This window comes from Castor canadensis, chromosome 3, assembly GCF_047511655.1.
Source record: "Castor canadensis chromosome 3, mCasCan1.hap1v2, whole genome shotgun sequence".
In the NCBI taxonomy this organism is placed as follows: domain Eukaryota; kingdom Metazoa; phylum Chordata; class Mammalia; order Rodentia; family Castoridae; genus Castor; species Castor canadensis.
Window position 1 is genome coordinate 132,634,125 of NC_133388.1, and position 14,274 is coordinate 132,648,398.

The 14,274-nt window shown below is 38.7% G+C and overlaps 1 protein-coding gene across 2 annotated transcripts in view; it reads right to left on the minus strand.

Moving 5' to 3' along the window:
* The window catches only part of Rp1 (RP1 axonemal microtubule associated), a 354,819-nt gene that overhangs the window by 100,162 nt on the left and 240,383 nt on the right, over positions 1-14,274 (minus strand). Inside the window, exons 22-23 of one of the 2 annotated variants that reach the window (XM_074066939.1) lie at positions 7,685-7,743; positions 7,201-7,245 (exon numbers count right to left, since the gene is read on the minus strand). In XM_074066939.1, the coding sequence (XP_073923040.1) occupies positions 7,201-7,245; positions 7,685-7,743 (104 nt within the window). Of the gene's footprint in view, positions 1-7,200; positions 7,246-7,508; positions 7,744-14,274 lie in introns of those variants that run through there. The other variant, XM_074066940.1, reaches the window with a different exon arrangement.

Here is a 14,274-nt window from a genome sequence, read left to right on the forward strand (position 1 = left end):
TTTCCTCCTCCCATCTATTGAACATCTCTTGTCTGCAGAGGCAGCTCAAAGGTCTCTTCCTCTAAGAAGCATTTGAAAACATCCCTCCCTGTAACTAGAATGAAACATTCTTCCTTTCAAGACACTGTTGGACCTTTGCACACTTCACTTGAGCCATGCAAATACCTCTGCAGATCATAGATTAGACATCACACATACACACATCAGCCTATAAGCCCCTCCAAGGTCAAGTTCTAGTCTAACTGTCTCTGCACCAGTACCTAGAGCAATAGGCACATAGCGGCCTCTCCAACAATGATGAGTGAATGATTGATAAAACATGGAATCTGTTACACATTTTGAAAATCAAAGGCTGCATGTGTGAGGAAGGGTTGTCAAGGTATTACTAAGATTTTCAGCACAATGCGCAACTATTTCTCATTTAGAAAATAACAGGTTCTTCAGATGATGTGTCATTAGTTTCATTTCCTATTGAAAGGGCAAGGACATTGTTATTTGCCTTATAATTGGTATTATTAGCATAAAGATAAATGGAAAAATGTTGGCCTTCTATCACCTGCACTTTGAAGTGCATGTAAATATATCTCAATGAGATTTAGAAAAGATATTGTAAACAAGACAGGTTATTAATTTGTTCTAATTTTTTGATAATTTCATCTACAAATAATTCTATGTATCTAGACTCAAAAGTCCTTCAAAATATGACCTTATAATAGGATCAGGAGATTGTTTTAAATTTTTAAGTACTTTACAAATATTTTTATTTTTTCAGGAGATAAATATTGTTAATCCTATTATACACATAAAGTGATAGAGACATTATGTACTGACTACCATAGGACTCAGGATAAAATGAACGCAGAATTAGAAATGGTTATGCAATGAGTTCAAACATTGCTCAGTTTTTCCATTTCAAATCCTGAAAATAACCATAAAACATTGTCAGAAAAGAATGTATTGCATATTTTATCTTGATATTTGCTTAGGGTGAATCTCTTATCATCTTGAGACTCACTTTATTATTACTGTGTGCTAGGGTAAAGGGATAAGGAAGAAGACTAAGAAGAGTGATAGAGTCAGCAACAAGTGGGATTAGCTCCAACCCAAGTTGTGAACAGTGAGACTGCAGCTAGAGTGTTAAAGACTTGGATACATTCTGCAATGGTGAAAAATTAAAAATTAATATGTATTGGGCCCCTAATATGTACCAAGATGTGCTTAAGGTGCTGTATGGACATTAAATGATCCTCATAGTAACCCCAAGAGCTTTGAGCACTGCCTACATCTCATAGGAAAGAAAGTGAGGTACACAGAAATGCAGTGATTTCCCCAAGCTAGGTACTATTAACCAGGACATTCAGTGGTCTCCCCACATGTGTGAACCTGTCACCTATCCCTGTTGAGGAAGACTGCTACACTTAGCTCAGTTTACCATGTATCGCTTGCCTCTCTGTCTAGTGCATTCAGCTCTACTTCAAATCTTAATCTTTGCCAGGGAAGACAGCATGAGACTTAATTCCTAAATTCCTACTGAGTGCCCCAGGTTCCCAGTGACCATCCTCAATCCGTATTTCAGCTTCTCAGCAATGACATTCCTGCCTAGTCCTTACTCCACTTTCCCTTCAAGCTTGTCTTTAACACTTCCTGCCAACCTCTTCAGGTCCTTCCTCTTTGGTCACCCACCTTTCCTTGGTCTTCTTGGGAATATTTGTGAACAATTTTCTGCTGCTTTGTGCTGCAACCTCCTAAGCAACCTGCTTTCAGAACCACATTACTGTGGGCTAGTCATTAGGATAACAACACATGATCCTCAACACATTTAGGACCCAAGTCTTGGCCTATGTGTTCAGATCTACATAACCTACCCAACTCTACTGCTAGAATCTATTGCTACATAAAACAAAAATTTCTTTTGCCATTGAATCTGCAGTGTGGACCAGGCTTAGCAAGGAAGGATCTTCTCTGCTCCACAGTGTCAACTGGACAGGAGGATTTGGTTCCAAGATGGTTCTCTCACATGAATAGCCAGGTGGTACTGGCTACTGGCTGAATGCTCTGCCTATGCTCAGGGCAATGACCTTCATGCCTCCCCATGCAAACTTCTCCATTTGGTCCTGGTTTCTTCAGAATATGGGGCTGGTTCCCAGGACCAACATATGCAAAGAGTTAGTCGAGCAGGTGTGGTATCATCTTTTCATGACCCAATACTATACAGCAGAAATGTCACATAGCATAATTTCTGCTATGTAAGTCAAGTCAGGCTCAAAGGCCTGCCCTGGTTTTTGTGCGGGGAGGGAAGCTTCTTTTTGGTTTTGTTTCTTTGTTTTTGTTTCGCTGATATTAGGGTTTGAACTCAGAGCCTCATGCTTGCTAGGCAGGTACCCTATCATTTGTGCTATGCTACTAGCCCTGCCCTGGTTAATTTAATCTTTTGATAGGGATGTCAAGGTTCTGGAAGAGCACAATGGGATGGAAAGTGTTGTTAAGATTACCAAACACAGTCTGTTACATTGACCTTCTTAGACTTGTCTATCTCACTGGTCTTCAGCACCATTTTCCAACACAGCCATCATTCTCTAGGTCACTGCTTATCAATTACGGATGAGTTTGTACCTTGAGGACATTTGGTAATGTCTGGAGGCATGTTTTTATGATCACAGCTCTGGGTAGGTATTTAGTGGGTAAAAGCCACCTAGTGTTGCTAAGCATCCTGTGACATTTATACGGTTAATGGTTCTCCACAACTACAACTTATCCAGGTTAAAATGTTAGTAGTCCTAAGGCTGAGACACCTTGCCTCTGATTCACTTTGATTGAGTAACTCTATTTCATTCCAAACCACACCATGCTTTCTGTGAATTGTTGTAAATGCAAATTGGTTAAGGAGTAGGCTCTTTGTGGCATTACAGCTATAGATATTCTGAAGATGCTAAGAGTCTAGTATTACTGTTTCAGTGCCAAATCCATTCCATTCCATTGCTACATTGAATTATATGTATTCTGTCTGAGATAAGGAAAGGTGAGAACCAATGTTCTAAAATCGATATAGAATAAGTGAATACCCAAGTCTCACTATTTAATGTTGGGAGAAAATGAAGCTGAAGCCAAGCTGGGGCTTGGAAAGCTTCACATTGCCCTCCTGGCATCTCACTTAACTCTTCCTGGAATACCCATGCCAAAGGGTCCAGGCAGCCAACACTAAGAAACAGAAAACATCTGGCTCATGCTGAGGAGAATTCCTCTGGGCTCACCTTCTCCTGTCTTGATTCCAAACATGTTCACACATTAGCTTTTTCCTCCTATTTAGTGCCACTGGAATTTGTTAACCTAGTTGCAGTCTCTGTATGTTGGGACTGATGAGGCAATCCTGGACATGGTTTCTCAGAAATCTTAGCTTCAAATATTTTGGACACTTATCAGAGACACTGATCCTCAGACTCTCCTAGGGTACCCATGGGGTATCTTCCTATGCAGTGAACAAGACTGACTCAACAGACAGAAGACTCACAGGAATTGGGCAGTCACCTCGTCATTATCTACATCACTACAGAAAATTGTGGCCTAAGTGATTCAGAGCAGGGGGCAATCCAAAGCCATCTACATTTGATTTAGAATTCATGATATTTTATGCTCTTAATTATGTTTAGCTGAAACTAATCATTAAATTTAATTTTCTTTCCTTGAGCAGACATTATTTCAGTAGTGAAGCCAGCCGAGCATGGATGGGCAAATAGAATTGAGGGAAGAGAGAAAATATTTTAATAATCATTACCACAGTTAATTCACCAAATTGCTAATAATCATACTGTAAAGAATTGCCATTGTCTGTAAATAAATGGTTTAGCACTCCAAGCATTTTTGAAGTCCCTCAAGTCAGAAGTGTGTAGGAAGCTGAGTCATTTAAAATGAAGCACTTTTGTGTAATGGCAAAGAGCCGAATTCCAGTGTCAGTTCTTTCACCTACAAATGGTTTAACTTTGGACAAGGTTTCTATGCTTTTGAACCAGTTTCCTATGATGATATTTTTTAAAGCCCTCTCACTATACACAATTAGATTCTGGATATATTGCAAAAGAATACTATGCATCCATTCCCATGAAAATAAAAACTCCCTTCTGCCAAATAATAATAATAATAATAGTAATAACCATAAAATGATCTGTTAGCAGAAACTGAGCATGAACATTCAGTGAACAGAAGGTTGGGGTTGTACCTGTGATAAATGCCGTGCTCCAGGCCAGAACAGGAGGCCATGGTCCTCTCACAGTGGGAGTAGACCTGACACTTGTAAATTAAGCCACAAGGGGTAAATCAGCCAAAAGTTGGGCTCTAAATAAATGACAGCAAAAGAAGAACCAATCTGTCTTCACAAAGGTTATGGATTTTTTTTAAAAAAAAGGTAAATATGGAAACCACAATAACAAAAATGTCCTTTCACTTGGACTGGGAACAAGACAAAAAGTTAAAGATCTAAAAATATACCCTAATGAGTTATAAAAATAACATGACAAAATAAACCCAAAGACATAGAAGGTACAAACTTACACGCACACACACACACATATACACACATACACACACACGCATGCACAATGACTGGAGTCAAAACACTTCTTTTAAAGCAAAAAAAGCAAAATCAGACCAGACTCTGAGGACAAACTACTTGCACTAGAATTCTGAATCTGCTACTTGCCACCTGTGCTACTTTACGCAAGGTGAAAGAAAAACCCATGTCCTTTAGCTTTATCACCTCTACAGTGGAATAATAAGACCGCCTACCTCAGGGGTTCTATGACAATTGAACAACTTGATCTAGCTAAAACACTAAGATACACAGTAAGATTGTATGTGTTGACTATTAATGTTACCTGGCTTCTATTCCACACTACGCCAGGGACCTAGGTGGCATACTAGGATAAGAAGAGATGGTATGGCTGCCATCACAGGTCATTCAGAAAACATCTTTAAAATTTTATTAAAATTAGCACTTAAATTTATTTATTGTAGAACATAAATGTATTAGAATTAATGAGAGGCAAGATATAAGGGAAATATACAAAGGGCATTGCTATTAGGAAGTTCAATCCAGTGATTTATATAAAAAATACCATCTCACTAGACTAACTTTTAGTCTAATTAGTATTGCAGTTGGTTCTACTATGAAGAATGAATTTCCCTATATGAATATAAATATTTAGGGCTGTAAGGTGTTGAGGTTAGGAAATGTCTTAGATAATTGTGAGAATTAATTAAACATGGTTAGGTGTTGGTAATGACACATAATTGTATTTGGTGTTAATCACCTGAATGTGAAATTAGAATGAACTCCATTGATTCCTTCTTTTCCCCTTTCACTCTTACATTGAAATAGCAGTTTGTCTCCTTCCTCCACACTTCAGAAATACACAAAGGCTTGGACTGCACATAACCTTCCAAGTTTACAACTCGCATTTACTTTCAACACTCTTACCCACACTGCACCCCTGTCTCAAATGACTCTGCCATGTAACCTTGTCAGGTTCTGTCCACACCACAAACTGGCTCACTTGCAAAATTATAAGACCATGAATGCATCTCCAGAATCTTATGCCAAGAAATGTCAAAGATTATATTCTTTAGAACTTAAAATTAAATAAAAGAGAAACACTTATGGATAAACAGTGACAGTGTCTCTTGTGAGGCTTGTGTGACCAGTCCACGTTTGTATTATAAAAAAACAGACATTCTAAGGAGGCCATAGACAACAGAAATAATTACTTACAAGAAAGCATGCAAAATAGTTTATTTTAATCAAAATTATACTTCACAAAGTATGGCTGACCAATACCTAGGTAAATAACTTTTCTGTGCAATGCAACTTCATTATGCTCCGTATCACAGAGTCAATGGATTCTGTGGCTTATATCATTGATGAAGTACTTTCTACATTTTCAGCCTTAATTATAATCTACAGTTTAAGATGATTACTCTTTATCATTCTCATATGCCCACCATGTTCTGAAAGTAATGGATACTTTTTCTACTTAGCATGCTATTTCAAGCCTTATTACTTAAAGGGTTTATTATAAGATGTAGACTTTTGAGTCTTCTTAAAAACACTAAGAGATGCTAGAACATTAGTAAAATTATGCCTATAAAGATAAATGCACAAACTTTTTCTCATAAAATAAGTAACAAAAAGTAAAATATAAGCTGAAGTACCTTTTCTAGCATAAGTAAATACAAGTGTTAGTTTAAGCTAGTTGTCACAGTTGCATGAATTATTTGTATCTCAGTGACCATTCTAATGAATATAACTTTAAGAATATAGTAATGTTAGCATTAACCCTTGTCTAGTTTCAAGTTACTGAACAAAGTGTCCATATATTTGGAAACGCAGAGGTTTACTGACCTAGTATGCATATTAGCAATCTGTATTTATCCATCTCAATCAGATTAACTTTAAAACATAAATATCTTTCAGGAGGGGCAGTATTGGGATTTGAACTCAGGGCTTTGTGCTTGCTAGGCACCACTTGAGCCACACCTCCAGCCCTTTTTGCTCTGGTTATTATAGAGATGGGGTTCTTGTTTGTTGCACAGACCATAGTCCTCCTATTATAAGCTGCCACCTGTCACTGACATGACAGGTAAGTGCCACCAGGCCCAGCTCTTTTACATTGAAATGGGGTCTCACAAACTTTTTTGCCTGGGCTGGCCTGGAAACATGATACTTCCAATCTCAGTTTCCCAAGTAGTTAGGATTACAGGTATGAGCAACTAGCACCCAGCTCTAAAATGTAAACACGTTAATAACACCATTGTAGGTTGATTTGATGGGTAATCTACTACAAAATGTTAATTAAAAAAAGACTTAAATATAAAACTTAGAAACCAATATGCAAAGTCAGTAAAAACATAATAAATAGAAATTAATCATTTGGAAGATGATTGTTTCCCATGTATATTTAAATTACTGAAGGGAAGCAATGAGGAGGAAAAGTACCTGGGGCTAAAACTGCACATGCTAGTTTTTAATAAATCAATGTTCATTCCTATATTCATTTAAAGTATTTTTGGCAGCAATAGGGTTTTAAAGTATTTTTGGTCAATAGTTTAAACTCAATAAGAATGTACTATAAAAATGTGCAGGGCAGGTAATCTGGAAATAGAAAGATCATTTCAGATGATTAAAAGATGAAAAGAGGCAACAAAATTTACCATTTGCTTCCTCTTGTATTTTAGGTTGATGATTTATTTGCATTTCTGCAAAAATAAAAGTGAAGTACAGTTAATAATAGATCTGTCTGATGACATTAAAAGTGGGGGAAAAAGAAGTGTGAACTTAACTCTTTAATAGTAGCAAGTTCTTAGGTTGAACTTTTTTTTTGAGACAAGGTCTTGCTACGTAGCCCAGACTGGCCTCAAACTCATGACCTTCCTGCCTCAGTCTCTAGAGTGCTGGAATTACAGGCATGAACCACCACACCTGATTCTTCTATAGCTTTTTAATGTAGAGTAGGGCGTGTATAACTGCAAAGCACATCTTTACAAGTATTTGTAAGTTCATTGTGAGGAATAACTACAAAAGTGATACAAAAGGTGAAGTAGCAAAGGGGAAGTTCTGGAGTAACTGGGGAATCATCTTCCATGATGTCCAGATGTTACAAAATCATCTTCTACTCATGCTTTCATTAATCCTCACCTTGGCAATAGAGTTCGACTTCTGAATGGATTATGCCCTGAGACATGAAGGGAAGCCATCTGAAGAAAAGGAAAAAAAGAAGAAAAAGAGAAGAAATAATTTCTTTATTTGCTTGATTTTTACAACAAAGCTTGAATCTGAATTTATGTTGTGCGTTGAAAGGTAACTATAGTTATCTTTTTTATATAGCTAAACCCAATCCAGCCTATTACAAGCTCATCATTGTGCTGAGAATGATATCATAACAGTAACTTGAAGAATAAACAACCGATCCAGGTTCACAAGCCCTCAATCACCAGCACCTGTAAACGCCACAGCGACTGCAGCAGAGCACACACTGATCCAAGCTGGGACAGGCAAAGATGGGTTTGAGATTCTGAGCCTGGTACCTGGTCCATACTAGAAAGTGTGGCCCACTTACTGGTCTGAGGGAAATTTGTCATAGAAAAAAAATCAATTCTACCATTTTAATCTTTCCTCTTGGGAAATCTGTCTTACTTTCACATGGTTCCTCTAAAATATCTGCTTCAGTGTCTACAAGAAGAATCTTATTACCTTAAAATGCAGTGAAAACACTGTCACTGTGGAAAGTGTGCTTAGGGTGAGTAATAGTTCACGCTCATAGCATTCTCCTAAATCAGCCAAACTTCTAGGTAGAATCTCTCTGTTGCAGAAAAAGTCAAGACTGAACTAAGAAAACCAGTTTTCCTACTTACTGGCTTTGTGATCTTACCCTCTTTTCTCTCTCTTTTCTATTTTATTTTATTTATTTATTTGGCAACACTGGGATTTGAACTTAAGGCTTCATGCGTGCTAGGCAGCTGCTCTACCACTTCAGCCATACTTCTAGCCCCTTTTACTTTAGTTATTTTTTGAATAGGGTCTCACTTTTATGCACTGGCAGGCCTGGGTCACAATCTTCCTATTTGTGCTTCCCATACAGCGTGGGATGACAGGCATGTACCGCTGTGCCAGCTATTGGTTGAGATAGGGCCTTGCTAACTTTTTGCCCAAGCTAGCTTCAAACTGTGATCCTCCTGATCCCTGCCTCCTAAGTAGCTTAGATTATAAGCATAAATCACAACACCTAGCTGATCATACCCTCTAGAAGCTTAGCTTTGTTGACTAAATTACCTGCCTCATTCATAAAAATGTTGTCAAGCTGAAATAAAAAGTCATGCAGGAGTATTTTGTGTGCTATTGAGTGGTGCAGAAATGTTTATTATACCACAAAACCTAATCACCACTATCCTATCTTCAGACTATGCTTCCATTCTTCCCAACTATACTTCTATCCACTCAATAAATACTTAGAAAGTACTCCTGTATGCCAGGCACTTTTCTAAATGCTGAGACTACAAGAACAGAAAAAAGGAATCCAACCTGGAGCTTCCAGGGTAAAGGAAAGGAACTGATATGTAAAGATATAAATGCAGGGAAGTATGGTATGTGGTGTGAAAAATACAGATAGAAATACAGTCTCCATTTCTCCTACAGCAAAGTACTGACCATCACTGAATGACAGGAATGGGGAAGTGCAAAGGGTGAACAGGAACAACAAATTCAACAAAGAGAACATACCTGATCTGAGGAACAGACAATCAATGGGTGTCTGGCAGATAAACAAGAGGTCAGGGAGGGCAGAGAGAGAACAGCATTGACAAAGATACAGAGATGTGATGGATCATGTGTGGCCAAATCGTGATGGCTGCTGGACAAAGCAGGTGGTTGTGTGGGGCTTACTTGCAAGGAGACCATAGGATCTGAGAGTGTCAAGGAACTTGGAGGCACAGTTGTAGGGCCAACATCACCACAGCACTCTCGGAATCACCAGTGGTCAGTTGTGGAGAATAAAGGAGGACTGTGAGCTCATGCAAGCTTATTCAGATGTCAGGCTCACCTCCCTCTCCATTTTTCAAAAGCTTCAAGAGATACCACTTCCTTCTGACCACTGAAGCTGACAGTGCACTTTCTCTTCCTATTGTGCAATCTTGTGCACAAAATTTATTCTACATGTTTACTTACCCCTAATTATGCAACATGGCTTTATTAATTAGGTTTTGGTTAATGAATTTCATTTTTCCAGCTACATTATCCACATAGTTTATTTTAACCTCCAGTGTGGTGGTTCATGTCTATAATCCCAGCACACAGGAAGTGAAGGCAGGAAGATCACAAGTTTGAAGTCAGCCTGAGTTATGTATAGCCAAACCTTGTCCAATAATGACAAAAAAGAGAGTTTATTTTATGAACAGAATAAAGTCAGTCAGCTTATGTTTACGAATACAGGCTCTGATTTAATGTGGAGTCAGATTGCCTTGCTTCAAAACCTATTAGTTATGCAATCTCAATTCATGTTCTTGATTCTAAGTCTCAGTTTTCTCATATATAAAATAATACTACCTACAAAATAACAATCAAAATTAATTTATTAAATTTACCATGATTTCTAATGTGTCATAAATGGCCAGAAAGTGCCAGTTACTACTGTACTTTCCCATTGCCACAGTACTTTGTACACAGTATTATAGCAGATATGTTTGGGGTGACTGCTAGTCAACTAACAACCATCACTCCTTTTCAGATGTGCTATTAAGAGGTAGCTCTTGGATGGTAATGTTTGTGCCAGAGGATGTGCCTCTCATTAGGAAGAGACACCTGACAGAGGCTTAACCAATCAGATGTTCTCTCTTAATATCTCCACTTAAAAGATACAGAAACTATGACCAGACGGCACCACAGTACTGTTGAGGTTAGCTGGCACTGTGGAACCCAAAGTCAGTTGCAGGCCAAAGAGAGAAGAACCTTCCAGAAGACACTGGTCTACGGAAAGAGAAATGAGACCTTTGATGAAGAGGCATCTTGACAACCCAAAGAAGATGACAATTTGATGACATTCTAATGTGCAGTACTTATCTTCATTTCTTAAAGCTGGAGTGCACCGTCAAAGTCTTCTAAAACTAGTTTTAGTGAATTTCTCATTCCTATAACCAAACCAGTGTCTACTGGCTGACGGAAATTCTTAAAAAAAAAATCAAAACCCTGATCTCTGGTCTTGTCTCTTGTTCAGTCCACTTCTAAAAAGTCTGTTCTATTATTTCTCTTTCTCTCTTTTTTTTTTTTTTGGCCAGGAGATACTAGACAAAAGCAGTGCTATGACCCTGAAAGCCACAGTGACAAGGCAGTACAGGGTACTGATTAACAACGATTCCGTCTAGATTACTCTAGACTCAGAAATCTAAAAAACCTAGTCAGCAAGTCTCCTTACTCTTAATTTCCTTCGGCGGCCGTCAGTTCCACGGAATTTTAAGAAGTAGTTTTACCTGCCCTGTGTGGTAGTGCACACCTATAATCCCAGCACTTGGGAGAATCGTATGCTAAGACGAGCCTGAGCTACAGAGCAAGACCCTGTCTCAAAAAACCAAACAAACAAAAGTTTCATATCGCTATCAAATCTTTACTCCTGAACTATTTCTAGTGAAGAGAACGACACGGATTTTAGTTGCCCTAAATGTGAGTTATTTGCAACACACATCTATTTTCTTCCACAAATATGCTTCCACACACCTGCCTAGGCATGTGGCCAAGCCATCCTTTCATTCTTTAGTTTCTAAACCAAAATATGTTGTAAGAAAAACATTAAAAAAAAAAGCCAGCGAGAACTAGCCAAGGTTAGAAGCTAAAGATGTTAAAGAATGTGAATCATGTTTTTGCACCAGAACAAGCAAGTCCCCCCACAGTCCCAAAGAGTACTGGGGCAGCCCAGCTTGAGGAGCAGTGGTGTCCATGAAGGATGGAATACAAAGCAAGCTGCAGGGGTTCACTGGTCCAGGGCCACCACACATATTGTGCAGCCACCAACAAACTAATACCTAAACCCACTAGATCTCCAGGGGGTTGCTTTCACTGGTCTAGCTAGGAACTTTTTGCTAGGAAACAGAAAGACAAGAGGAATATTCTCTCAGTCTTTTTTGATTAGTTGATAAACCAAGGAATGTGTTTTGATGGTTCTGCCCTGAAATATGTGGGCTGTTTTTCTGGCAAAGGGGCATAAAAAGGTTAAGAGTGATAGAGACTAGATTTTGTGTGAGACACATTTTAGATAGGGCAGCCACCCATTCACATTGAAAATGGCATGGAGGAAGAAGTACTTAAAAGTTCTATGGCTCCACCCCCATCCCAGAAATACTTGCAAGACTCATCCCTGAGCCTCATTCTGTCAGTTCCTACCATCACCACTTGTCACTTTCACACCAAGGAATGGCTCAAACTGACAAAGAAGAGCACAGAAATCTGCAGCAGCACAGATACATGCTCAGAATAGCAAGAAATGATTAATAGTGGCCTCTTTTAGGGAAAAAAACTCAGTAAAGTTAAATGATTGCTCACTGTGTCATGGTAATTTTTATTATTCTATTCTCCCTATAAAAATAGTATTTTATATTTTGGCACTTTATCAAAATTTCTATATGTCCTTTTTAAGATCTATTTTCCTTATCATTTCCCCCTATTTCCCACAAAGGGAAAAGAAAATCATTTGTACACAGACTAATTATTTTTAAAATAAATAAATAAATGCATAAATTATTTTTAATGATACATCTGAAGATGTTATAGAGGGAACACACATAAAGATTAAGTAACCTCTGAGATTTCTTCCAACTTGAGGTTCCCTCTCTCCCTCCTTCCCTCCATCCTTCTTTTTCTTCCTTCTTCCTTCCTTCCTTCCCCCATTTTTCTATAAATAATGTCCAAATCTCTGTTTGGTATGAGAAAGCATATTAGACAATAAAAGGAAACATATGAGAATATGTTCATAGCCTATTGTTTGGTACCTGAGATAAATGCATTCACAATGACTGTTGTATTATGTGACAAATCCTGCATAGAGGTCGAGGTCAAGCCTTGGAATTTTTTAATATTTTTTTGGTGGTGCTGGAGTTAAACTCAGGGCTTCTACCACTTAAGCCACATCTCCAGCCCTTTTTGTTTTAGTTATTTTTCAGTTCAGGCCTTGTACTTTTCCACTAGACTTGGACTGAGATCTTCCTACCTCTGCCTCCCACCTGCTGGAATTATAGGCATGTACTACCATGCCTGGATTGTTTTTGAGATAGAGTCTTGCTAACTTTTGCCAGGCATGGCCTCAGACCTGGATCCTGCCAGACAGTCAAGGCAGGGATGTGACTATCACAGTAGGTCCATTAGCAACTCAGTTTTTGCTTAAAAATCTACACTAGTGGAATATTAGTCTTTCTTTTCTCAAACTTCTGTTTGAGAACAACTCTTTGGCTCTTTGTTACCATTAACTTTTAAAAATAGAAATTAAATAATCATTTATTTATATGTATCTCAGTTAGAGTAAGACCTTTTGGATTTCATGTTCTAATTCCAAATCCACATTTACCATGGTTTCCTGAAGGGCTTATGGTATCTTGATTCATACATGCCCCTTGGTTCAATTTATTATGTATAACTTTACCTTATTCTATTCTAGGAACAAGGTGGGAATGGAAAATAAAAATGTAAGGTATTGGCCCAGCCTTGAGGAAAAGTTTACGGAGAAGTGGAGAAGTAGGATAAACAGATACATACACACAGCTAGTACAATACAGGAAGTGGTGAGTTAACTAGGCCTGATGAAAGATGTGTAAAGAAGCAAGTTTCCCCTCCTGAGACTTTCAGAAAAGATTCCTGGCAGGGGTGACACAGCTTTTGTCAATTCACCAATAAACATCATGGTAAGAGCCTACTGGACTCCAGGCACCAGCGTAGGCTAAGAGTTAGGCCATCAGATGGTACAGCACCAGCTAAGGACAATGAAAGTCCAAAAGAGCAGAGATGAGCGGGTCTGCAGACCCTGGCCTCAACCTGCTGTGCAGCGAACACTGGCTGCCATAGTTCCCATGAGTACAACCCCAAGGAAACAGTGAAGGTGTTCTTAGCCTTTCCTGTGCACAGCCTGGTCTACCTGCAAAGGCCCACAGTTACTTTAGTTGAACAGCAGACGTTTTTCTCAACAAGGAGTAAGAAAGCAAGGACTGTGAAATGGGGTGGGGGATGGGTAAGTAGGTGGCACTGTGCCTTCCATAGGATGCAGGATTTGCTAATGGTTCATGTAATCCATAGTGGAGAACTTCTTAAGCTTTTTCTTTCTTCTACTTTACCCAAAGGAAATGACCTCAACCTTTCTCAGAAAAAATAAAGAATGCTGAATAGAAATGAGGGAAGCACATTTAGAGGTGTTAGCTGTGACATCGACTCTGAGGAACACCATGCCACATGTTGTCCTTATTCTTTAGTCCAGTGTGCCTCAGTGTCACTCCACCTATCTGACCTGTCGTTTTCAGATGACAAAACTGATCATAGTGTTCTGTCTCAACAGGCCAAGTTAGTTTTTGAAAAACAGCAGTTATTTGCATTTAACTTTTCAATTCCTGCATCAATGAAGTCTTCTCCTATTTAGAATTGTCCTGGGTAGGGTCTTTATTTCAAAGAAGTTGTTCCTGAAAGCTGATGTCAATGTAATCTCAGAAGAAGGTCAGGAGCAGTGGAGGGCGATCCTGACAGGCTCTTGGCACTGCTCATCT